At 40.4% G+C, this 25,166-nt stretch overlaps 2 protein-coding genes across 3 annotated transcripts; one reads left to right on the top strand and one right to left on the bottom strand.

Annotated features, from left to right (window-relative positions):
- Positions 1-443: 443 nt before the first annotated feature.
- Positions 444-5,439, bottom strand: LOC310823299 (histone H3.3A). Of its 2 annotated transcripts, none has more exons than XM_083696131.1 (4): positions 5,342-5,439; positions 3,556-3,699; positions 3,050-3,203; positions 444-1,182 (listed from the first exon to the last, which is right to left on the bottom strand). In XM_083696131.1, the coding sequence occupies exons 2-4, from the start codon at positions 3,681-3,683 to the stop codon at positions 1,054-1,056; spliced, it is 411 nt and encodes a 136-aa protein (XP_083552257.1). In that variant the 5' UTR covers positions 3,684-3,699; positions 5,342-5,439; the 3' UTR covers positions 444-1,053. The 2 variants fall into 2 exon arrangements, with proteins under 2 accessions (XP_083552257.1, XP_083552258.1); XM_083696132.1 differs by having other exon boundaries at positions 5,338-5,421.
- A 3,611-nt stretch (positions 5,440-9,050) lies between these two features.
- On the top strand, positions 9,051-24,769 carry nop53 (NOP53 ribosome biogenesis factor; the record flags this gene model as incomplete). The annotated part of the gene is made up of 12 exons (XM_083696129.1): positions 9,051-9,256; positions 9,423-9,499; positions 9,616-9,706; positions 10,463-10,665; positions 10,773-10,828; positions 12,294-12,389; positions 13,032-13,133; positions 13,205-13,360; positions 20,488-20,663; positions 21,093-21,159; positions 22,596-22,672; positions 24,180-24,769. 12 exons carry the CDS (start codon positions 9,051-9,053, stop codon positions 24,238-24,240), a joined length of 1,368 nt encoding a protein of 455 aa, XP_083552255.1. The 3' UTR covers positions 24,241-24,769.
- Between the last annotated feature and the right edge of the window lie 397 nt (positions 24,770-25,166).

The raw sequence follows: 25,166 nt of genomic DNA, 5'->3' as shown, positions 1-25,166 counted from the left end.
CTACTTCAGTAATGATTATCAATCATGATATACTCTTGTTCATCACATTTTTGTAATATATTATAACAGTAATTTTGATATTTCCATGCACTTTACATCTGTATGAATATAATTATGTATTCATATTTCTCATTTATTCATCTCTAAAACGTGGCTGGTGCTTACAGATGAAATATTATTGATTTCATCTGTAATCTTATGTCATTCAAGTAAAACATTTTGATTAATTTTGGTGTTAAATTGACAAATTGGGATAACATCAATTAATGTTCTGAATTAAATAATTTATGTTAAAATATTCTTAATGCATGAAAACACTTGGAATGCAATGGTGACATGTAAGTAAGCTATCGTCAATTAAGTTGTACCTTATATACCTCTTAAAACCATTAATAGAAGAGGAACGCTATCTGACAAGGGAACACATACTGACACGATGATAGTAATGATCAATATTGTACATTGTAATGATATAAAATTGCTCCAGAGATGTTTTGAACTGTATACAATTTGCTGTGCAGATCAAAATCAACATCCTCACACACAATTAAGCAGGCAGATTCTCCTTTGTACATTGCTCTTAAAAGATTCCACTCTCCCTCTAGATGGCTGGTAGTGTGGGGCAGAAGAGAGGAAACAGGGCAGTTGTTCTAGCACCCTGCCGAGGACAAATTGACTCCTCAGCAGCAACCTAACCCATCTACCTGTCTGTCCGTCTACCCCCTCATCTCAGACATTCTATACTCATCTCTCGACAGGGACATCATGAAATTACTCCACAGGGACAGCTAAACATGTCTTGTCACATGTCTTGTGTTTGTATGCGTGTGTGTGTGCATGGATTCTGATCAGCATCAAGCAGGTACATGCACAAAGAGAGTACCCTAGAAGTCTGCTGCTGAGAGCACTAAGAAAACACGACTATATACTTTATTCTCATCATAATCATTATGACTCTAATTACTACCAACATAAGTAAAGAGGGGAGGAGAATAGAGGGGAAGACAGACTATGGTGAGGTTTGGAGAGGGAGAGGTATAGATAGATATGCCTCTAAGCACGCTCCCCACGGATGCGACGGGCCAGCTGGATGTCTTTGGGCATGATGGTGACACGCTTGGCATGGATGGCGCACAGGTTGGTGTCCTCAAACAGACCCACCAGGTATGCCTCGCTGGCCTCCTGTAGATGACAATGAAGAGCAGATTACTGTACAGTGCAACAATTGATGTTAAACTATATAATATCCAGGGATGCAAACTGATGAGGGGTGAAAAAGATGAGAGGATACAATCACAGGAAAAAAATATGTAGGGGGGTACAGGAGCATTTTTACATTTTCATTTCTTTTTTTGGCTCTATATTCCAAAAATTTGGATTTTAAATAAAAAAATACTATGATGTTAGTAGTGAAGTATAGATTCTCAACTTTTTTTTAATTTTGGCGCCCTGAAATAGGGGGTTGTATAAAAAGTGTTGTCATTTCTAAATGGTGAAACCAATATGTACACAAATACCCTCAAATAAAAGCTGACTTTCTCTATTTTAACCTCATAGTAATCGAATCCAAATATATGCTTCACTGTCCCATTACACATGGCACTGTACATCATTAATGAGTGTGGGTAAAACAATTTAAGTGTCGTCAAAATCAAGGTTTTTAATCAAATGCTAAAAAGATCATATACTGTACATCTAGCATAATGTATCTTACCCGCCCCAACTGCAAAGGGCAAATTCATTCCCCGGTCCCTCACCAGTTGACACACACCAACACAGGTGAGATTAATAGATGTCAAGTGCTTTCCCTGGCAGGGTCAAACCCAGAGAATTCAGGGCATACATTGGCAATTGAGGGCTGGCTTGGTGGGCTTGGGCTGGGCTAGGACATAGAGCTGAGGCTGGAGGAGATTAATTATCAATTAATTTCTTCAGTACTGCATATTGGAATACATGTTCACATGTGTATTGGCCAAAAAGGTTAAGAAACTTTGTGGGCTTGCAAAGTGTTATTTTGGTAGTCTAAAGATGGTTTGGACGATAGATAGCTGGATAGATTTGCTGGTAAGTTAGGGTTAGGGTTAGAAAGTGTTATTTTAGTAGCAGATAAAGTTAATTGATTGGTTTGTTGGATATTTATATCTATAGATAGATAGATAGATAGATGAGAGAAGGTTGGATAAAAGGTTAGATAGATAACAGAAAGTTAGATAGATGGAAAGGTACATAGATAGATGAGAGAAGGTTGGATAAAAGGTTAGATAGATAACAGAAAGTTAGATAGATGGAAAGGTACATAGATAGATGAGAGGAAGAAGGGGGAAGCTGGAACATTTAGCATTTCTCAAAATACCTGAAACAGCTTTTTCCATAAACCTTTGCCTAATCGTATGTTTATTTTACAGAATTGAATGCAATGCCCCTTAAATAGAAATGTATTCCGTCTGCTACTGCTTCATGTTATAATGTTGCTACTGAATGTAGCTACTGCAGCAGCTGTAAACATTTGCATGTAAACCATACCAGCCTGTACTGGGTTGTACTTGATAAATTCAACTTTCAGAAGCTTACATTTTTAACAATAAGCTTGTGATGGAATATTCAATTAAGTCATTTAATTTTGGATGTCACTCTCCAACTGTAACCCGACCAAAATGTAATCAAGAATGTTAACTTTGATTATAATAGCATTCACAAACTAGCGAAGATCAGCTAATTTAATGATGCACATGCACACCTGCTTGTCTTCTATGACCTTGAGTAGCGGGCCGTGCCGTTTAATCCAATGAGTATATTTCCCACTAGTACAAGTTCTCTCACTGCTCGATGCAGGAACAGTTTTTGCCCTCTCGTTTTCTGGGAACATTATTATCTGATACATTGTAGCATAATGTAACCCTGAAAGGTGACTAGTTTACATCCCTGAATATCAATGTAAGTTTTTTCAGAAATCTACTGGCCCAAACAGAATGAGTCTTCTAAATATTATTTTTCAAATATCTCTTCTTAGCATATGGTTGTGTTCCTCAGTTGGGGTTGAAGCACAGACCTGCAGGGCTCCAATAGCAGCACTCTGGAAACGCAGATCAGTCTTGAAGTCCTGGGCAATTTCTCTCACTAGACGCTGGAAGGGCAATTTGCGGATCAGCAGCTCAGTGGACTTCTGGTACCGACGGATCTCACGCAGAGCCACAGTACCGGGCCTAGAGTGAAACAGTTAGAATTATTTTATTTTTATTGTTCCTTTACCTATATACATGAAATTCTGACCAATCACTTCAGGCCTAAATCCCACTTCATGTGATGAGGGTGATAATGCCTGAGGGACTCCCCCCATGTGTGTTAGTTCTAATCTAATGCCTGAATTAACTGCAAACTATTTACTAGAAGTATGTACTACATATGAACCATACTATTTAGAGCCTACTGTTACCATAGTATTTAGAGCCTAAGTATTTTAAGCATACTACATTTTAAGCACACTACATTTTGGCACATTTGAACATTGGCTGCAGTTCTAAGAGCCTCTCTGCGCTTGTCAGTCCATTCCTTCACCTGTAGCGATGGGGCTTCTTGACTCCACCAGTTGAAGGGGCGCTCTTACGGGCAGCTTTGGTGGCCAACTGCTTACGTGGGGCTTTGCCTCCAGTGGATTTACGGGCAGTTTGCTTTGTACGGGCCATGGCTCTTAAAGATCACCTGAAATAAAAGTAGAGGATCAAACACTGAGATATTGTTATCATAATCGAAGCCAATCTCTGTGCATTGGCCAGGCAGTTAACACTGGAGGAAAAAGAAGACGAAGGAAAGTGTTGATATAGTCTAGTTGATGAAGTGCCCAGCTGATAGTGATGACACCGAGGCTTCGGTGCTTGCGTAATTTTTCAGAACCACACTGCTCCAAGATAATGTGCCGGAGCTTGTATCAAATGGCTATGGCCAAGTGATAATGATGTCCAAGTGACAATGACAGCCTCGTTTGGCAATGTGATGTGTCAAAACGTGTATTACTGAACCGAGCGGGACCGAGGCAGGGAGGCTTCTGTCTGTTTCAATTGGTTTCAATGCTGCTCTGAGAAGAGCAGACCTCTGCTGGACGACACTGAAAACAATAGCGGGTACCTTTTCATGACTGAAAGTATTGTTTGATAGCTCAACAGGCAGAAGGGCGAGCGCTAGAGAAGATTTTGTTGCCGCCTGCTTGGAATCTTGGAAAAACAAATCTATGTGCAACACCTAGCTTGGATGACTCACTGAGAACAGTGTAATAAATGATTGCTGTATTTATTGTTTTGTCTTGCTTATCCTTAATTACCAATAAACTGTTTTAATGTCATTAGATAAACACAGAATTTGGGGAAATGTCAAGTGCTGAAATTCCAGTATTCAAGTCACTATAAGTGCATGAATATCACAATCTGTGCAATACAAGGCTTTATTTTGTCTTTAATGTGCATAAATCTAATTAAATATATGATTGCAACAAGGAATTTATCAGTGAGCTTTTCTTTTAAATTGTTGCTGTAATTTCTGCACACCAGCAGATGGGACTATTCGCACAGTTTTCAAGGCACCGAGGCTTCGGATCTTTTTTCGGCACAATTTGGATGGAGCCCCAAGCTTCAGAAAACCTCGTCTGCCCACTACCAGCTGATTTCAAAATGCACATTCAGTATTTAGGCCTACATATTTTGAAACCTCTGGCCTGGCACAAGCCAAAACTTAAAGTGTATATATCTGAAAGAAAAGCTCCCACGCGAATCTAGCCAATCAATGTGGACAGAGGGCAAAGGGAGGCTAATAATCAATCAAATTGTCTAAACATTGGAGTATAGCCAATCAGCATACGGTCTGTCGAAAGGAGGCGGGATATGAAGGTATTTGTCATTGTTGGTAGTCCCGCCCACTCAACTATGATGATGGCGGCTGCTTGATGCGCAACCGGGAAAAATACCCAAGGCAGAGGAGCCAAGGTCTAGCACTATTACATTGCTAATTTCACTAAAAACGGATCGACCATCTCATCAAACAACTGAAAGAAAGTAAAGAAGACATCTTAAATAACTCATAAGTAGGCATAGAAACGAAGATCGCCCCCCAATGCTTGCGCACAACCGATGTGAACCCGCGCATAATTTGAAACAGAATTTTCCCCGACTGTACTAGGTGCAGACAAGGCTGCAATTCTCCGTCGTTTCGACAGCCGTGTTTGTTATTTTTCTCTCCCTTTAAAATACTACATATTTCCATCAAAATAATATCAGAATTTAGCAAATATCTAACTTTTCAAATGTGAAGTTTACCTAAATTATATACAGTCGATTTATTAGGACTTACTTACGGGAAAAGCGTTTGAAAAAGATGTGAGAAATGTTTTGCTTGTCTGACCGTGTCAGTATTTTCTTCCTCGTAACCACAATGGGAGGAAGCGTAAAGCGCGAAAATGGCCGCCGTGTCAATCATCTCTCCCATAATGCAACATGTATATGTCTTGTATCATTCATCTATCCTAGACTTTTATTATATTATATTCCACTTGTATTATGCGTGTATATCGATTAACCCATTGTTGTTCCTTGTTGAAAACATAACGGCAATGTTTCTTGGCTACTTTTTTTCTTGGCGTACTTGGTATACACTCTGGAGTGCAAGAACGCGTTTTGGAACACAGCCAGGCTTTCAGTTCTAAAAGGGGCGAGAACGTGATTTGGAGATATGGCTACGCGAGACTAATATTATCGCAACTTTGATCGGTTTTTACATAAAAAGTAAACTCAATGTTTTATTTTAATGATATTAAATTACAACCAAAGACTGTAATCTTGAATAATATGAATTAATAATGAAAATATGCATATTATTAATACATACATCTTTCAAAGGGGCAATCTGGGATTGGTACATCAATTTTGGGACTTTTAAATTAATCATATAGCCATCGATTCTTGAAGTGTATATAGTAAAAGCCTCATAAACTGACAGTTCAACCAGAGATTTTTGCTTTGGTGAAACTTTCCTACCCCATTGGAACCCAGAATATAAGCTGTTTTACTTTTATTCTTTATAAAATAACACTGTAGGCTATATCTTTCAAACATGGTTAAAACTATCTCTTTGATCATCAGTCCATCCATATCTCTGTCTATGAATTTGAGAATGGTTACATTTCTCCAGCCCCATCCCTTAGCACAAAAAAAAGTGACAGGGTGGCTGCTTTGTTGTTGATTGAATCATAGTGTGTACTAGATCATCCCATTCCTCCAAAGTGAACAGCCGGACAATAATGAAACATTGTATGTGTGCTGCCGTGAGGCCAATGGTGACTTTGAAAGAGCCACAGACCTCAAATATTAAGATGGGAGAACATTAACCATGCATCACAGTCAGCATCAACCATAGCTTCAAGAATGATGATAGCAGTATCATGGTGTGGGGGTGCATGTTATCTGCAGGGACTGAGGAGTTCAAGATCAAGAGGAAAATGGATTAAGCAAAGCAGAGACAAAGTCTAAGGGGTGAGCCTGCTAACCACTGAGCACAAGCCCAAAGCTATACTGGAATGGCTTAACACAAAGACAGTGAATAATCGTGAGTGTCCAATTTATAGTTAAAACATAAACCAAGTTAAAAATCTGAGGGGAGACTAGAAGATTACTGTCCATGAACAATCCCCAACCAACTTGATAAAACATGGGCAATTCACCAAGAAGAATGGGTGGATATTACCTAGTATGGTGTACAATGTTGGTAGATCACACAAAGGAGCTTTCAAGTCCTGACTCGGGTTACATACTTCGTCACACAACACATCTTAATTTGTAATTTTTTATTGTTGTCAACATTTTTGATGTCTGAATTGATCCAAATTAAATGCTTTTTAATTTCAGGCTCCAATGCAACATTTTTTTGAAAACTTCACAGGGGTGTTCATATGCTTTTTCTTTGCACTGTATATAGGTATGTTTTATCCTAAATAAAAAAAATGTTATGCCTTTATTTATTTTATTTATTACATTTATTTGACAGGGACAATGTACAATAAAAACATACATATTAAAATGTGAGAACTGATCACCAGAACTGTACCAGATACAGTATAGCTACACAGGTAATTTTCATCTGAAGTCCCTAACAAGCAGATGTTTCTAAACACATTCTGAAGCAAATGCTGCCATGAATGATTATGAAAATTCATAATGACTAATGATGAATGAGAATGAGTTGACAATGAGAATGAGAATGTTTGCTTACATGGTCTATAGGACATCTTCAGAGTATTGACTTGCGACCTGGTCTTGTTCAACAAAGTAAACATATTTAGAGAAATTTAAGTGAGTATTAGTCACCAACTCCAATTTGTAGCCAGCTATAGTAAGGGTATTTATGATATAAATCTTGTTCCCGGACACTTCCACCCAAATGCTTGGAAGGTCTGGTGGACCAGCACATCAGACTTGGCCTACAAGGACAGGAAGTATTTGCCGGTTGTTTCTGTGTCAAGAGAGTATGAGAACTGCCAAGTAGCCTTAGGACAAATAGTTGTTAATATCATTGTATCCCAAACATCTTACTAAATGGAAAGTAATGCAGATGTTATTTCTGTATTCATTTTTTAAATGTAATGTTATAGACTCATGCTGATAAATTATATGCTTTCAAGACGCACAAGCCTTTTCAAGGTTAACCTTTATTCCTAACTTTGAATGTTGGGATAGAATTGCCAGTGGTAGGTGAAGGCCACATACAGTGCCTTTGGAAAGTTTTTAGACCCCTTCACTTTTTCCACATTTTGTTGTGTTATAAACTCAATTTAAAATGGATTAAATTAAAAGAATTTGCCATCAATCCACACACAATACCCCAGAATGACAAAGCGGTTTTTAGAAATTTCAGTAAATGTATTCAAATTAAAATACAGAAAGACCTCATGTACATAAGTATTCAGACCCTTTGCTATGACTCTTAAAATGAGCTAAAATGCAAAAATGTCATCAATAAATCACTCAATAAGTTGAATTGAGTCCATCTTAATGCAAGGACAATAGTTCATGTAATTTTGGAATTAATATCTTTGTTTTTATACGGTCTCTGATTTGCATAGGAATCAATTACACAGTGTGTAATGACAACCTATTCTGCCATCCTCCTTCACCAAACATTGACAAGGCTATAGGTACGATGTTAATGTTATTGTTCTTACACAACTACCGTTATCTGTTATAATATAATGTGACCGTATAAGATAGATGACAGATGGTCCTGGCCTGATGAGAAACAGATGAGAGGTATTTAATATGTATGTACAAATAAACATGTCATTTTGTACTTATCACTCAAAGCCATCTCCTGACCTCAAATCCAAATGGGCACTTACAGATTCCCTGAAAACGTAAAGCTTAATATTGCAATAACAGCAATCACTTTTGAGATTAAGACACTTTTAAGACATCTAATAATGTGAGGGGAACTGATGGGGCTATCATCTCTCTTTCCCCACTATCGTTTTGTGTCATTACGCTGTGGTGGTACAGGTAATATACAAGACATCAGTGATGAAACTGCACCTAAGGTTCTAGTTCAACATGTACTAAGAATAGCAAGCACAAAAGATTCCGAATAATCAAAACACCGTACGTACCTGATGTCATAACACTTGTTCATGATGGTAATTCTGCCACTGACGCTGAGCGAAGGTTTTTCATACCTGTCTGCGGCGTGTCTGTTTACTTCCTCGTCACTCAGTTCGGAAGAATGTGTTTGGCAGACTCAAGGTCACGAGATAGCGCGAGACTAGTAACACTAGTCTTGGATTGGTTTACTATTTAGTAATGCCCCCCACTACCGAACGTGTTTAAAGTTGTTTTTTAAAAATGTGCAGAATTGACATTGACAGCAAACGAAAATGTGTTGACAAAATATATATGTAGCTTATATGAAAGAACTGGTTCCTCCCTCGCCCGGTTTCGATCATCTCACCGCCAAGCATGGGAAAACCGCACTTCCGTATCCCAGTAAACGTCACGCCGTTAGTATCTATACGGTTATCCAGCATGGCGGCGGTCAGAAGAGTTAGACGCGTGGCGGCTGGGCAAGCTGGATTTCTATCATTTAAGTCGTCGACCGACCACAATGACTTGACCAGTGGCCGGAGAAAACGTGTGAATAAAAACAAGAAAAAGAGTTGGAACAAACACAGTGACATTCAAGATGTTGAAGAGTTTCTGGATGATGTGAGACTTCAGGAGAGGGCTACGGGGTAAGCGCATGTGCTATCTGATAATTGTTAGCATAGCTAGCTAGCAAAACATTGTTATCGAAAAGTACACATAACAAGCATTCTATTTGATCGCTGTTAGATGATGTGGTACAACCAATACCCTCCAATATGACGCATTTCTCTTTTTTTTTTTTGTATTTGACAGAGGTCTGGTATCTGAAAAGCCAGATGATAGCCTGTTCTTTGTGGACGTTGGAGATCAGAAGAAAACAGTCCAGACAGGTAACTAACTACATGTTGCTGTGTTGACTTGGAAGCAATATTCCATTTAAGATTTGTTGTTGGCTGAAGATGTTCAGTGTCATGAATGTAATCTGTTTATCTGTTAATGGTGTTAGAAGTCAAAGAGGGGAAGAAGGGAAAAGCATCACGGCCTCTGAGGATAGATCTGATACTGCAGCATGACTCCCTCGTCCCTCCACCTAAAGAGTGAGTTTCACTGATCCTCTCTTTCCCTCACCTTTCACCCTATCCTCTGGCCCTTACCATCCCACCTCCTGTCATTCTGCCCCTCACCCTCTCACCCCCATCATCCTGACCTAAAACTCCCATCATTGTATCCTTTCCCTCATCCACTCACACCTTTGGAGTCTGCTCTGTCAGTATGAGGCATAGTATGGTCTGTCCAGTGATGATCGCATCCTTGCACTCACAGTATTCCTTTGCGAATGTGAAGATGACCATGGAGCTCAGGGTGCCGTTGTGTGAATGGCCTCTTGGGATCTGAGGAAGATGTGCTGTGCTGCCTCAAATCAATTTGTCCCCAGACAGTGTAACACAAGCCATGCATGGCAATTCCCTTTATTCATAGTCACTTAAATGCAACATTCTAAGATAGCTAGCCAGTGAATGGATGTCAAACCAAATTAAGCAGTTAATAATTACTACCAGAATCAGATAGTTATTTAAGCACATATTTGCATTGCTTTTAAAAAATGTCATCGCATTGCCAATGTGTTTGTACTTCCTACCCTGTTAGCTCCTTTTTAGAAGATTGTTTATCTCTGAACAATGGCCGCTTTGTGAAAAAAGTGAAAAGGCATCCAGTTATTATTTCTGGGCATAAAATGTCACATGCATACATCATATAACAACAAGATAAAGACACATACCACAACACGTCAGCCTACCATAAAGAAGAGACGGAAGCAACATCCTCAGTTAAAACATTTCTCTCTCCCCCAGTGTCTTGGCCCACCAGCAGCCCAACGCGAAGAAACTTCGTCGCATTGCCCAGAACTCTGAGAAGCTCGCTGCCAAGGGTGTGTTGTCACGTAGACAGAAGCGGCTCTTAAACCTCAGGCAGGCAACAAAGACATTGACACGGAAACAGCCTGTGGCAAACAACCACCCAGACAGACCCTACTATGACCTGTGGGGAGGAGAGAGTGAGTTGGGGACAGGCATAGTCCCCCCCATTATTTCCTCTGTTTTGAAATAATTTATATTGGCGTCTATCGTTTGTTTGTGACAATGTTTTTTCTCCACCTCTCAGCCAAAGAGACTGCAGATCCCTGGTTCCTTGAACAAACTGGAAAGAAGCTTGTGAAGGTGAGGGTAGCACATTTCTACATCTAAAAAGTTTGAATGGATAGTTCACCCCAATAAAATAATTAGTCAGTTTAGGACAATGTAGGGCTGAGCGAAAAAACAATCAAAGTAATTATCACGATAAAATATACCACGATAATGATAACATTCATTTGACATTCATTTTGGAAAAAAAAATGTTTTTGTTTAGTTGCTAGGCGATAACCAATCAAGGGCTGGGAAAAATACTCCTAGTGATTCCTGAATGGTATACATCTATACATTAATTCCACTGCATACTTCCTACATAGTTCCTATTGTTTCGGTAGAAAGGTGGCAGAATACTAGCAAGCAAAGTTTACCCCACGTTGTAGCATGTAAATTAGCTAAGGAGTCATGACACAACATACATGCAACCCATAATGATTGGAACCGAACACATCTCATCTAAGGGCCTGTTGAAGCTAAGCCTGACAACCTCTACGGAGTCTTGACACAAAATTGCTAGATGTGTCTATGCAGCTTTAGGCAGAACGCAAGAGAGCATTTCTTTTTTCTCCCTGTGCTGAGAGCACAAGGGAGAGGGGCACACACAATCAGTGGAGGGAGCCATGGATCGAGGGGAGAGACGTATGCCTGTTTATTCATTCACATTATGGATAATAAAGTTGGTAACAAAGCCATTATTTTGCCCAGGTAGTTGAAAATGGCTAGCTTTTCAGCTAACAGGCAAACATTGGCACTTGTTTCTCCAAGGGAACGTAGCCATCCAGTGTATCATAAAACTGTCCAATGTTTTAAAGTTACCAGTTACAAAAACAAAAACCTATTTGATAAGCAACACTTATCATTAGGCCTTAATTATTATATTTATAATATATATATATATATAAAGATGTGGTTGGTTATGCCAACAATTCAGCTGTCTTGCTGGAGGTCTTAGGCCTTTTGATTTAAGTGACAATTTTCGAGGTCTATTTTTTCTTTTTCTTTTTTTAAATGTATGCATACAGAGTAACAGATACATATAGTGACCTCTAGGTACATGCCTTCTGCCTATCATGCCTATTTTTAGGTGTCTGGTATTGACTTAAGACATTTTGGTTTACATTCTGTTTAATGTTTTGAAAATAAACAGTTTCATGATCTTAAACCACAACCTTCTGGTTTATTTAGCCTTCATTCCCATGCAGAAAATGCCCTTTAAACTGTACATAGAGCATTATTTAATGTATATTGTTATTATTGTTATGGACCGATATGAAAACATATATTGTGATAACCTTTTTGGCCAAACCGCCTAGCCCTAGGATAATGTATATCAAAACAGAATCAAACCCACAACCTAAGTGTTGTTAGCGCCATGCTCAACTAACTGAGCCACAGAGGACCACAACTACTGCTTGTGTATACCTGAGTTTGTTAATTTAAGCACTAACAATGTTGTACAGTGACTGTCTTTAAAATCATGCTCCTTTTGATTTAGCGACCAGACAAGCTGAATGAGAAGTCCTCAGTTCTCCCGGCTGTGGAGGTCATTGCCCCCGGAGGCTCTTACAACCCAGACTTCTTCTCCCACCAGGTAACTTACAGTCCTCCGTTCTTTGACTGTCTATAATCCAGAACTTCACACTGTTTTCTCCAACTCCTGTCCTATAGAGCCATTGGATGTGCATCCAGCCCTACGCTAACACACCTGATTGATATAAATAAACTAATGATGGTCTTCAATCCAGACCACAAATTGTTCAATCAGGTGTGTTATCCCCAAACTACCCTGCTCCAGTCGTGTAAGCGTAATGCCTGTGTTCCGTCAGAGTTACACTGGGGATGCTGCACAAGGCCTGTAATGGAAGCATGCCCTCAGTCAAGTGTTAGACTGAACTTGTGGTGTTTTCCTCTTGACGCCTCTGGGTCGCCCCGAGGATGGAGGGAGAATAGCCTTGAAATTGAAACTTGCACTCCAGCCCTGCGAATTGGGCGTAAGGCCGCATTGCTCACACTGCCTGTGTAGCATGTCTCAAAGGCGAGAGTGGGAGCGATTCAGCCGGACGCTTCCAGAACAGAGCCGCGATGGGAGCAGTGTAGTTTGGGTGCTACAGGACCAGATTTGGGATGCTGTTGTATGTTTTTTGTCTTTTCATGATGAGTGTTATGCCAATACCATGTCATTTATACACTGAAGTGCTTTGTCTACCTGACATTTCTCTCTGTTTATACCCAGGCCTTGCTACAAGAGGCCCATGAGGTGGAGGTGAAGAGACAGAAAGAAGAGCTGCGAATAGAGAGACAGCTTGCTGTCAAACAAGACGACACAGCCACTGAGGTATGACATTACTACCCCACCTCTTCGCTGTTTATCATCCCCCAGTCACTGAAATATCTGTGTTCCTGCAGGAGACTGTGTTCCACGAACAGGTGGAAGGGCTACTGGAAGAAGAGGAAGAGGAGGATGCAAAGGAGGAAACAGAGGACGTTCCCCTTGGTGCGTGCCTACAGCAGGAGAAGAAGACAGAGAAACAAAGGAAGAAGGAGAGATCTGAGAAGATAAAGGTACACAAACAACTACAATTGCGCTCATCTCCTACACGAATACGGAATTAGGAAATACGCCACTTATGGTTCTCACATTGTATGGACACAAACCGTGCTGTGCTGGTTCAATTATTTTCTTTTCACATTGTTCTCCCCAGCACAGCTTGACTCACTAAACACTGAGTTGAACTGTCGCTATAACAAAGTGTTTTTGTGGTAGATTATTCTATAATATTCTATAGAATCACTTTCGACCAAACATTTTGATTTAAATAATAATGCATTAATTTAGTATAGTGCTTTTCTCAGTACTCAAAGACACTACATTTAATGGAGAAAACAAGAATAGATAGATAAATAAAAAGTAAAACAAAAGCACAATCAGTAAAATTGGTAAAGATTAAAAGGAAGTTTAAAAAGATGGGTTTTTGAAGGAGAGCATGCTTCTTTGATGTGGTTTGGGCGAGTGTTCCAAGGAGTGGAGGCTGCAGTGGAGAAAGCCCGGTCCCCCCAGGTCTGGTGTTTAGTCCTGGTGATGGGGACAAGGAGGTTGGCATCAGCTGACCGGAGACTGCGGGTAGGGGTGTGCTGGAAGAGCAGGTCAGAGAGTTAGGAGGGTGCCAAGCAGGCAGCTGAGTTCTGAACATGTTGGAGTCTGTTGAGACTAGCTCAGAGGAGGTAGCCAGCTGGTTATAGATTTTGTTGATCTTGGTTTGAAAGAATAACAAAAACAAGTTGCATTAGTCAGTGGTGGATGAATGAGAGAGATTGTCCATTGGTTTGAGGAGTTTGTTAATAGTGCTGAACAGTACTCTGGGATTACCACAACCTGACTGAATGACATCAGAGTAGTAGGAGGAGCGGGCACTTTGGAGAGCATCTCTGTACAGCTGGTGGTGTTGTTTGTAGGTCTCTTGGGATCTGAGGAAGATGTGCTGTGCTGCCTCAAATCTATTTGTCCACAGACAGTGTAAACAAGCCATGCATGGCAATTCCCTTTTCATATTATTTCAAATGTATCATTCTAGAATGACACATACAACAAGTCAAAATACTTGAACTATACCAAAACAATACTCTATACCGAAATTATACCAAAATGATGCTCAGTACCTCAACACACTAAACTGTTTTAAAATGTAATTTGATGCATATCAGGGCAAAGTTGCTCATCTATAGCCATAATATGGGTCAAATGACATTACTTAGACCTATTATTCATTACAGCTAAATAATTGAATGTGTTTAATTTGCATTTCAACATATTACATAATATTCATGTGAGCATTGTCATTTGATTACACTCATACCAGCAATATATTTAGCTATTCTGCCAGTGGGGTCATCACTAGCCACAGTCAGATTCCAAAGCCACAAAGTTCTTCTGTCCCTCTCCTGTAGCTTTGTGGGTCGTGGTGTGGCTTAGTTAGTAAGTAGTAAGCTTACTACTGGTAAGTAGTAAGTTAGCTTACTACTGGTAAGTAGTAAGTTAGCTTACTACTCCCCTCTAGAGAAATTCAGACAAATGACGAGACAGGTGTATTCCTCTCAATCATTATATGACGTGAGAGACACATTTGACAGAACTACCGAAAGTCTCACAAATTCTAGTATGGTACAGTTTTTTTTTTTTTAAAGTATCGAAAAAGTACAGAAGTTCAAGTACTCATTCTCATCCCTTCTTCGCTTAAATTTAAGTCAGTCGCACTTGTGCGAAACTTGTGACAACTCTTCTGCCACTGATAAAGTTTGACTGTCACTGCAGCTACCGACCATACACAAAGCAGGCCAGACCACATCTCACTCACTGCCATACTCTCTACTCTAGCCTCACTTTCAAACAAACCCCTAAGTCTGTGAGCTTTCTTAGTTACAATCAAATAATACATACAAAATAGCATAGAAGGTTACACAACTACACGCGACACCATGTGGCGGGGAAATATTTCTCTGCATTTTGACACAAGCATGAGACATGCATGAGACTGAACCCCCTGAAGTCGGCTGGTGCGGGTGCGCCCCAAGATATTGGCTGTGGGTCCTGAAGCCACACAAACAGCTAAAGATTTCAGCTAGGCTGTATAGAACTATAACTGCAGTAATCTAAGGACAACCAGTACTCCTAGTATTGAATGACTGAAGTGACTGAGACAGGGTGTGCTGTAGTGTCTGGAATGACAGACAGTCGCCGATCCTGAACCCGAGCGTAAGCAGCTAGAGACACCATCTGACAACCCTCCTGTTCTAAAACTGTAAAACCTTTTCTAGGACGTATAGAACTTCAACTGCAGAGATCTAAAGACAACCAGTGCTCCTGGTATTGAGTGACTGGAGGGACAGACACAGCTTGTGCTGCAGACCATCCGCTCTCACGAGCTAACGCTTTAACCCAGCGACTTGTCGTCACTGTGATATAAGGGCGGATCTTGTGCAGACACTGACAGTTAATTCTGTTGGACCAATCAGGAAGGGAGATGCAGATTTTAAATCAAGTAGGGTAATCCGAGGAACTGTTTCACTGAGAGACAAGCAGTTCCCCACAGTTTTGAACCGCTAAACAGCTCTGCCAATATGCAAATCATGCCTGTGCAAGCTTCACAGCCTGAGATGCAGCAAATTGTCATATTTGGATGGATGTTGTGATGTATTTTTTTACCAATCCATTGTTTTAAAATGGATTGGTAAAAAAAGTAATTTCTCAAATGATATTCGTTCTGTTTGATAGTAATCTGATTTCCATTGAACGCGTCAAAGGATTTATTGCTTATTTGATTGATATAAGGGGCTGTGTCCACCGGACACGTTTTTCAATCCACCAGCGCCTTTTCCCAGTTTTCAATGGGAAGGATGTGTTTTGTGCGCTCCTCCACCAAAGCGATGGACCTCGCTGTTTTTAGTGGAGCATTCATTGAATATTGAATTGTGTTCAACTTTTGGAATAGAGCGTCGCACGTCAATGTCACTTTGGTTTATAGGCCCAATCAAATTCATGGAGGGGCAGGACAAACGAAAATTTCACAAGATGTTGGCTACTTCAGTGGAAAGGATCTCTTTCACTACAGTTTCTGAAATAAATATACATACTTTTTGTATGAAACAAACACTCTAAGTGTATTTTACCCCCTCTTGTTAGCAAGCTACTCTGTTACAAGCATAGAAATGCCTACGAAGTACGTGTCAGCATAATCACTAATCGTTGCGAGCTACCTTGCCATCTAAAGCACTTTATCAGGTAGCCTAGCAACAACAGACACATTTTTCAACTCCGATTTGAAGGCCGCTGTTTCAGGAACAGAAGCAGCGCACCTCGCTGTTTTCTAGGCAAAAACGCGTTTGGTGGACACGGCTCCTAATGCATGGTATCTTCTCAACTTTCAGAAAAACACATGAAACCTATATAACTAAATCCCTCTAACTGTCTTGAAAAACTGCCTGGGACCATTCAGTGTCTTTTGGAGCAACATAATGATTCTCAGAAAGAGCTTTTAAAACAAGATGAAGCTGCTAATCATCGCTAATGCTGTATCTGAAATTATGCTATAGCCTAGCCCTTCTTCCCGCTAGCACAGGGGTGTCAAACTCATTTTAGTTCAGGGGCCACATACAGCCCAATTTCATCTTAAGTGGGCCGGACCAGTAAAGTCATAGCATAATAACCACAAATAACGACAACCCCAAATTCTTTTTGTTTTAGTGCAAAAAAGTACATTATGAACCTGAACTTTCTTAAGAAAAATAAGTGCAATTTCAACATTATGCCTCAGTTTATCATTTGCACATGTGCATTACAACTTACAGATCACAGTGTATCTACAAACATCCTTCTCAGAAAAGTTTTCACGACCGTTCCGTGGACCCTAACCCAAAACGTCGCGGGAAACAGCCGTATACGTGAACTATTTTCCTAAACATATAGAGAAGGATCCAGAGAGTATAGCGAAGTGATTGCGCTTCTCTCTGAGCTTGGTTTGCCCTACCATTTTGGCAAGTCGCATATGAATGGTATGGTCAAGGAAGCGGAAGACCCACTCGTATAACTGCTGTCAAGACCACGATTGCAGTTCTCCAAAATCAAGTTAATAGACCAGTCACATTTTTGGAAGGTAGCTGCACCGATCCAAAATCTAGAATTTGTTCCCCAATGAAAAAATTATGAAAAATAGTGAAGTGTAAATGAAGCAGTCACACAGATGGCCCGTCTTTAAGGGTAGCCAAAGCACTGAAAAAGTGTAGGGTCTGCAGTTGCCAAAGCGTGGATAAGAAGACGTTTTCATGTTTTTTTTAAACTTTTTATTCAATAAATTTTTTTATTTAATTTACAAAGGCACAAAAGATTTAGTCAGAGCTATCTGGAACTAAACAATGTAGTATTTTACTTTATGATCAAAACAACTTGTCAAGATCTAGAAATTATTTTAAATTTACTCTCATTTCCACATCTGTGTAGTAATCCTGACCACCTGAACTGACACACCACACCATGCAAAGTGAAGTAGGAACTATTAAGGAAGAAGGTTAAGTTATCCCCGTGCCTTGTAAATGTATAAAACGTATACATAAAAAATACATAAAAGTTGTGGCAGTGCATGAACAATAGAGTTCCACCAAAACAAACTATGTTGTACTGAAGCTGACTGACATTATATTGCACAACGTTCAGTGTCTTTAAATATTTCCACAGTAAGTATTCATTTTCACAGAACTACATTCTTTAGGGTGCAAAAGTGTCTTAAGCAGCATTTTACATGAAGTAGGCTTACACACTGTTTAATTTGCTCCTGAAACTTGGCATCTTTTAGCCTTCACAAGTGCATCAATATCAGGTTTAAATCCTGAGTAGCAGCCAATTTCAGGATGTCATTTAAGTGCTTGTGTGTGAGCCTTGAGCGTAGCTTTGTTTTATTGAGGCTCATTACAGAGAACAGTTGTTCACAAAACTTTTGCAGCAAGGGCTGTCAATTTGCGGTACCCTGGCAAGAGATACTCATAAAATGTGTCCAAGCCCGCCGAGGCAAATTTGTCTTTCAAATCTGAATCACACTGCAAGTCAATTATTTCAAGTTGGATGTCGACGGGCAGATCAGAAGCCGTGACCGTGAATGGCGAGCGAAAAACTGTGAATTCTGTCTCAAGTTCACCAAAGACCTGAAACCGTTGCTCAAACTCCCGCAGCAATCCCGTAATCTTGTCTTTGTACCGATTCATGTCAGCATTAACTCCGGTCGCACGCACATCTTTTAGATGAGGAAAATGAGCAGGGTCACCACTTGACAGTTGTGTCTCCCACAAAGTCAGCTTCAACTTGAATGCGCATATGCTGTCATAATACTGTGTGACAACTTTTTTACGGCCTTGCAGCATTTTGTTCAGATTATTCAAGTGCTCTTTTCTCCATGAACTGTCCAATTTCCTCTTGTTGATAAAAGAAATGCTTCAGCACGGCACCTCGGCTTAACCACCTTACTTCAGTGTGGTATGGCAGGCCATAGGTAACGTCTGTATCACTGAGTAAGCTGTCAAACTGACGGTGATTCAGACCTCTGGCTCGGCTGGAATTAACAGTTTAGACAACCACTTTCATGACGTGATCCATTTTTAACGACTTGCAACACAATGCCTCCTGGTGCAAAATACAGCGAAATGTCCAAAAACCATGTCCTCCATTTGCAGCCTGTACTTTCTCTCTGAATTTTGTCACACCTGCTTTTTTCCTGATCATTGACGGCACGCCATCAGTAGCCAAGCTGACAGCATGGGCCCAGTCCACTCCAACCCTGTCCAGCGCTCAAAAAATGTCATTTGCTGTTGTGGTATCTGTCATAGGCACCAACTCAAGGAACTCCTCGGTGACGGTCAAAGTCTCATCAACACCACGAAACGACCTGAGTTTGTGCTTCATTTGGCCGAAAGATCTGAAATCCTGTCTGCTACAGTGTTTCTCGTCAGGCTAATGTTAGCAAAAACCTGTCGCTTCTCAGGGCACATGATTTCCGCAGCCTTCAGTATGCATGTTTTCACGAACTCACCCTCACAGTATGGCTTTGATGCCAATGCTATTTTGCTGACGTTAAGGTAGCTAGCTTTCACTGCTGCATCACTGATATCTCGGCTATGGGTAAAAACAGACTGCTGTTTTTTCAGACCCACTAACAATTCATTTATCTTCTCTCTTCTCAGTTGTCCTTGCAAGTTGTTGTATTTTTCGCCATGATGAGTCTCATAGTGGCGCCGAATATTATATTTGAGTACTGAAACCTGCTGCAAACACACCAAGCACACAGGTTTCCCATTCACCTCTGTAAATAATTAGGAAACGGTCAATTTTTCTTGGAAAACTCTACACTCTGTGTCCACTGTTCTCCTTTTTGATAAAGCCATTTTGGGTAATGAGGGTGCCACAAAGTGTTATGTTGACAGCAAAAGAACAAGTAGAATAGATTGTAAACACAATTTTTTTTACCAGCAGCTCCAGCATGATTAGTTTGCTTGCTTGACTGTGTGCGACCCCCTGTGGACAAATTTGAAATAGCAGTTACTTTTATTTAAAAATTGCAGTTCATGTCTTCTCTAATTTTTACACTTTGCAAAGTCATCTCGCGGGCCAGACTGGACCCTTTGGCGGGCCGGTTCCGGCCCGCGGGGCGTATGTTTGACACCCCTGCGCTAGCACAAGTAGAAGACCAAAGTTTTAATTTGTATGCATAGGCCTATGGTAAACACACTAGCCAGCAAGGTAACTTTTTCCAGAGGATCACAGCTGGTGCAGAAACCACAGTCATAGTTACTGTAATACAACAACAACACTAAATAATAAAATGGATGTTACATGCTAAATTTTGGGTGTTGCAACATGATATTGGTATCGCCAAAATGAGGGTTAGCTAACGCTAAAAAGAGTATCCTCTCTTTAACTGTGGACTTTGTAAAATGTATTTCGAGTGCCTATATGACTGATTATGATGAGGCCAAAAATGAATACTCCATTATGAAAATTCATAATCAAACCATTTTCATGATCAACATAGTCGACTACGTTGAATAATCGTTGCAGCCCTAGTGAAAATACAGGCTGACCCTATACCCTGTCATACTGAAAGTAAAATGGTTTAGTGTGTGAGGAGCTTACTGTCTCTTTCGCCGTGCAGGAGCAAAAGAAGCAGGAAGTGCGCATGGTGACGGACAAGCGTCAGCAGCTATTTCAGCTGCGCTCCATACACGCATCACTGAAGATGCGTGATCAGCGAACCAGAGAGAGGCAGATCAAGCGCAAGGCCAAGCAGGAAGCCCAGAAAGCCATGCCCAGACGTCTCGGCAGGCTCAAGTGAGTACAGCCAAAGGTTCTTTTTTACACGTGAGTGTTGTTTTCGGCACTATATAGGTGGCTGTTTTGGGCATTTTTAACTGAAAGCAACACTACGCGACTATGCCTTGCGCTACACTTGTATGGCAATGTTGTCCTCGTGGAAGCTCTGCTCGAGTCTTGATTTTATAAAAGCATGAATACATTTTTCGGCATCCTTTAATGAAAGAGAACATCTTCTTTTAGCAATATTGCGTAGGTGGAAATAATCGTGTTGTTAATGTGAGCGTCCAACGTAAGGTCAAAGGCAATAATAATACAGACATTTTGGGGACACGAGACTGAGATTTTGTGTTTTTTTTGGGGACACAAGACTTCCTTATAAATTATGTGCCCCCCCCCCTCCCAGTGTCATCCATTTTAACCATGTTAATGTCCTTCACTCCCCAGGTTCCAGGCTGCAGACCTGGAGGTGCAGCTAAGTGACGAGATCCCTGGGTCCCTGCGGACACTCAAGGTTGGTCACTCTGTCCGTGGCCTGATTGTAGGGCTTGGCGTTATATCGAGTTTTACTGATATGTACCGAATGTATTTTTATGCACAAAATGGCTATGAGCTGTATCGTGTAGGGACAGATTAGTCGACTAACATAACAACTAGTCGGTGCTGTGGACACTTTGTGAGACACATTGAAGTTTCCCTGGGACTGTGGAAAACACTAAAGGTGACGCAGTCCAGGAGAGACTGGGTGAGGTCGCTGGTCAAATTTTTACGCACCCCAGAGTTTCAAAGGACGCGCCATAGCAGCATAGGTTTAACGACAGTTGATGTAGCCTAAGGCTCACCAAATCCTGGCATAGGGGTTAACAAAACTATTCTCCATCAGTCATTATGCACACATTTTTATTGTTTTTACAACTTACAAGCATTTTGCTTCAGTTCACACATTTGCGTCGTTTCCCCACTTCTGTAATATCTTAGGCATGAGACACAAGCCCAAATCAAGTCTGACAAAGCCAACCTCTCACCCTCTACTGGAGCCGTGGCCAATTGCCACCCGGCAATTCATGTTAGCGCAGCAGATAGCTTCACTGCTGTTCTCAGGAGAAGAACAGAAGAATATTCTTGCAGATCTTCTCTGCATGAAAAAAAATGTTGCCTTGTTGCTGCTTTAGCATTTAGTCTGCTGCCGCTTTATTTTGGTTTCTGGTAAGACCTAGGCATAACTGACACATGCATTTAACTTTATTTACTTTTATAGAAAATGAGAGATTCTAAAGAAACCCTTTATGCTTCCTTCAGCTATCTACAATGTTAGGGCATTACAAGTAGAAATAAACTGTAATTTGTATCATTTGTCTTATTTTAGGCAAAAACTGGGTGTGTTTTATCAAAACAAACAGACATATACAAAAAGCAGAACACCGAGTTTGTATGAAATCGTATGACCTGGTTTATATGAAAAGCTATGAACTTGTGTGACGGTTAGGTAGTATTGGGCATTCTTTTGGAGTGGTTAGGTTTAGGTACGTGAATTACGACTTGCGTGGCAGTTAGGCAGTATTGGACATTAACCTTCAGTGGTTACTGTTAGGGTAAGTTGTCAGACGAAGACATTAGCAAACATAAGCATCAACAACAATAATTAGCACAAACAAAATAAAAAATCCCCACCACGATTCAAGCCAGCGACGTTGAGATTGCAAGTTACCACTCCATCGTATTGAATTGCCAATATAAATCGTCCCTTTCACATCCGCTCGGTCACATTCGTATTTTTTCATACATCCTGGGTCATGAGTTCACTCCCCCTCTTCAATGTAAAAGCATTGCATTGTATATGTGTGCAAAAAGATTCATTCCAACAATTGATGAGAATTGATTGCATAGCAAATAAACAGTCTTTCTTTCTTTCTTTCTTTCTTTCTTTCCTATTCACATGAAATGATGCAGCCAGAGGGCAGCATCCTCAAGGACCGCTTCAAGAGCCTACAGAAGAGGAACATGATTGAGCCTAGAGAAAGAGCCAAGTAAGTCCATTTCAGTTTCTGTAATAACAAACTTTTGGCAAAATTAAGTTGTTTAATTAAGTTGTTTAATGCTAACAGTGTCAATTTATTTTATAATGTTTATCTCATCTGCTGGCTGCTGTAGTTAGATTTACATTTAAGTCATTTAGCAGACGCTTTTATCCAAAGTGACTTACAAGTCAAGTACATTTGTCTACGCAAGTATATATAAGTACGTGAATCAACTATACAACAGTCAGAAAGGAAGAACACTTTTAAAACTGTTAGCTACTAGTTATTACTAGTTAGCAAGATTAGTGGTCACTTGTTTTGTTGAACTAGTATTGTTGTCATACATTGATGAGAAGGGGCTGTCATTCACCAGACATCCAGCAAAAGCGTATTTCTGAAATACTAGGCTTGTCTTACTAAGCTGCTTGTCTTTACCTGAACACACTCTAAGTCACAGACTTCTCCCTAGTTGTTTTTATCAGCTGGATGTTAATGTAGACTGTGTGAACATATTACGCTGACCTGGCACAAGAAAGTGTGACTGCTGCTGTCCACTCACACTTCCTCTTTGATGCATTGGGTCTGCTTGATTTGCAATGCACAGTGCTGGTTGGCCAGCCCGGTATGACAGGGGATAGGGGATGCGGATCGAGTAAGCCCCAGTGATAACTCGGCTCTCAAAGCAAGCAGAGAGCCAACAAGAGAGCATGTTGTCTAATTTGTGTCGGCTACTCAGTAACGATTATTTGAAATACAATAGAGAAGTGCAATACTTAATTTACAAGGTAGGCTACTCAAGCAAAGGTATTGATATTCAAAGCAACTTCAAAAAGTACAAATCTTTGAAAAATCAACTCAATTACAGCAAGGAAGTGTGTGTAGGGAATGGGGATTTGCGTCTGTTGAGCATCTAGCAGTGGCAGCGGGCCAAAATGAATTGGCAACACAAATCAATACACAGACCAGATGAAAATGTGTGTTCCAAGAGAAATAGAGGCTTGGGGGAAATAAAGTAATTTATGATGGATTTTTCTATAAAAAAAGGAATACACATTATTTTATTGGTACTTGTAGCTCTCTGTGAAGATGCTTTAGAACAGGGGTGCCCACACTTTTTCGGCTTGCAAGCTACTTTCAAAATGACCAGGTCAAAATGATCTACCTACATAAAAAAATGCTATATATATATATATTAGTCAATATATATATACATGAGTGTGTGTGTATATATATATACACATTCTACGGTCACGTGTCATATATATATATATGACACGTGACCGTAGAAGAGAAGCGATCTCAGACTGGCCACATTGTATGTCAATCAAGTGGCGCACTCACACTGGCTCAATTGCCTCGTACCGTGCTGAAGCACAAATGTCTGTCGTAAAAAAATAAATAATAATAATGTCACGCAATCGACCCGCACTACTCTCGCGGTAGATCGTAATTGACGTATTGGGCACCCCTGCTTTAGAAAGTACAGTGCCTGATAGTTGTGCTCTTTCTCCTGCAGGTTCAAGAGGAGACACAAGCTGAAGTATGTGGAGAAGAGAGCCTTCAAGGAGATCACCTAAAGAGCACGACCATCTATGGAACTCTTAAAGCCTGCATCAGGGGCCTCCAGTTTTGGTCCTGGAATGCTACTGTGTGTGCAGGCATCTGTTCCAGCCCAGCACTAACACACCTGATTAAATAAATCATGGCTCAGACTGAAGACCAGTTGATAATTTTAAACAGGTGTGTTAGTGCTAGGCTGGAAGGAATGTGTGGCACACCCAGCAGCTCTCTAGGAGCGGAACTGGAGAAGCCTGGCATATGTGATGTCAATACTGAGGGATGTGTTACTATGTACAAACCAGACTGATCTCGACTAGGAAAGTACTGGATCAATCAATTTGTAGCAGTAGCTTACAGTATTCAACATTGTGCATAATAGGCTTCTTGTCAAATCATTAAGATTAATGTCTGGCCTCATCAAAGAGATTGCCAGTGTACACAAAGCAATTTAAAACCATGTGTCATGATGTGAGCATTGATAAATGTCAGCCAATTTTGTTTTCCTAATTTCTTTGACATGATTTAATTAATAAAGCAAGTGAATTATTGAAATGGTTTGTCTGACATTCTGTGCCTTTGTCCATAGTCATCTTTTAATCGCATTTGCTGAAGTATAGCATATAGTCAAGAATCTGTATGACTGTAGGCCATTCAACTGTCTAAAAAAGGGTTGACAGGGAAACTGTTGGCTCTGTATTGTATCACCATAACCCTGTGAAATCCTCAGCTTCAGTGCTCTGCTACATATTTAGGGTTATGGTGCAGACTGTAAAAGGCTGTGGGATCCGCGCTAATGAGCAAAAACAGGTCCCGTCGTGTGCCAGTAGTGTGGAGCGTGTGTGTGGGGATTCCACTGAGGTCAATGCCACATACACTCTAGCCAAATTTAAATGTGAAACTGCACTAATAAAAATGGGATTCCTTGGCTGAATGAGGTAAAAAA

The sequence above is a fragment of the Argentina silus genome (genome assembly GCF_951799395.1).
Source record: "Argentina silus genome assembly, chromosome: X".
Classification (NCBI taxonomy): Eukaryota; Metazoa; Chordata; class Actinopteri; order Argentiniformes; family Argentinidae; genus Argentina; species Argentina silus.
This window is presented reverse-complemented; position numbering and strand designations above follow the sequence as displayed.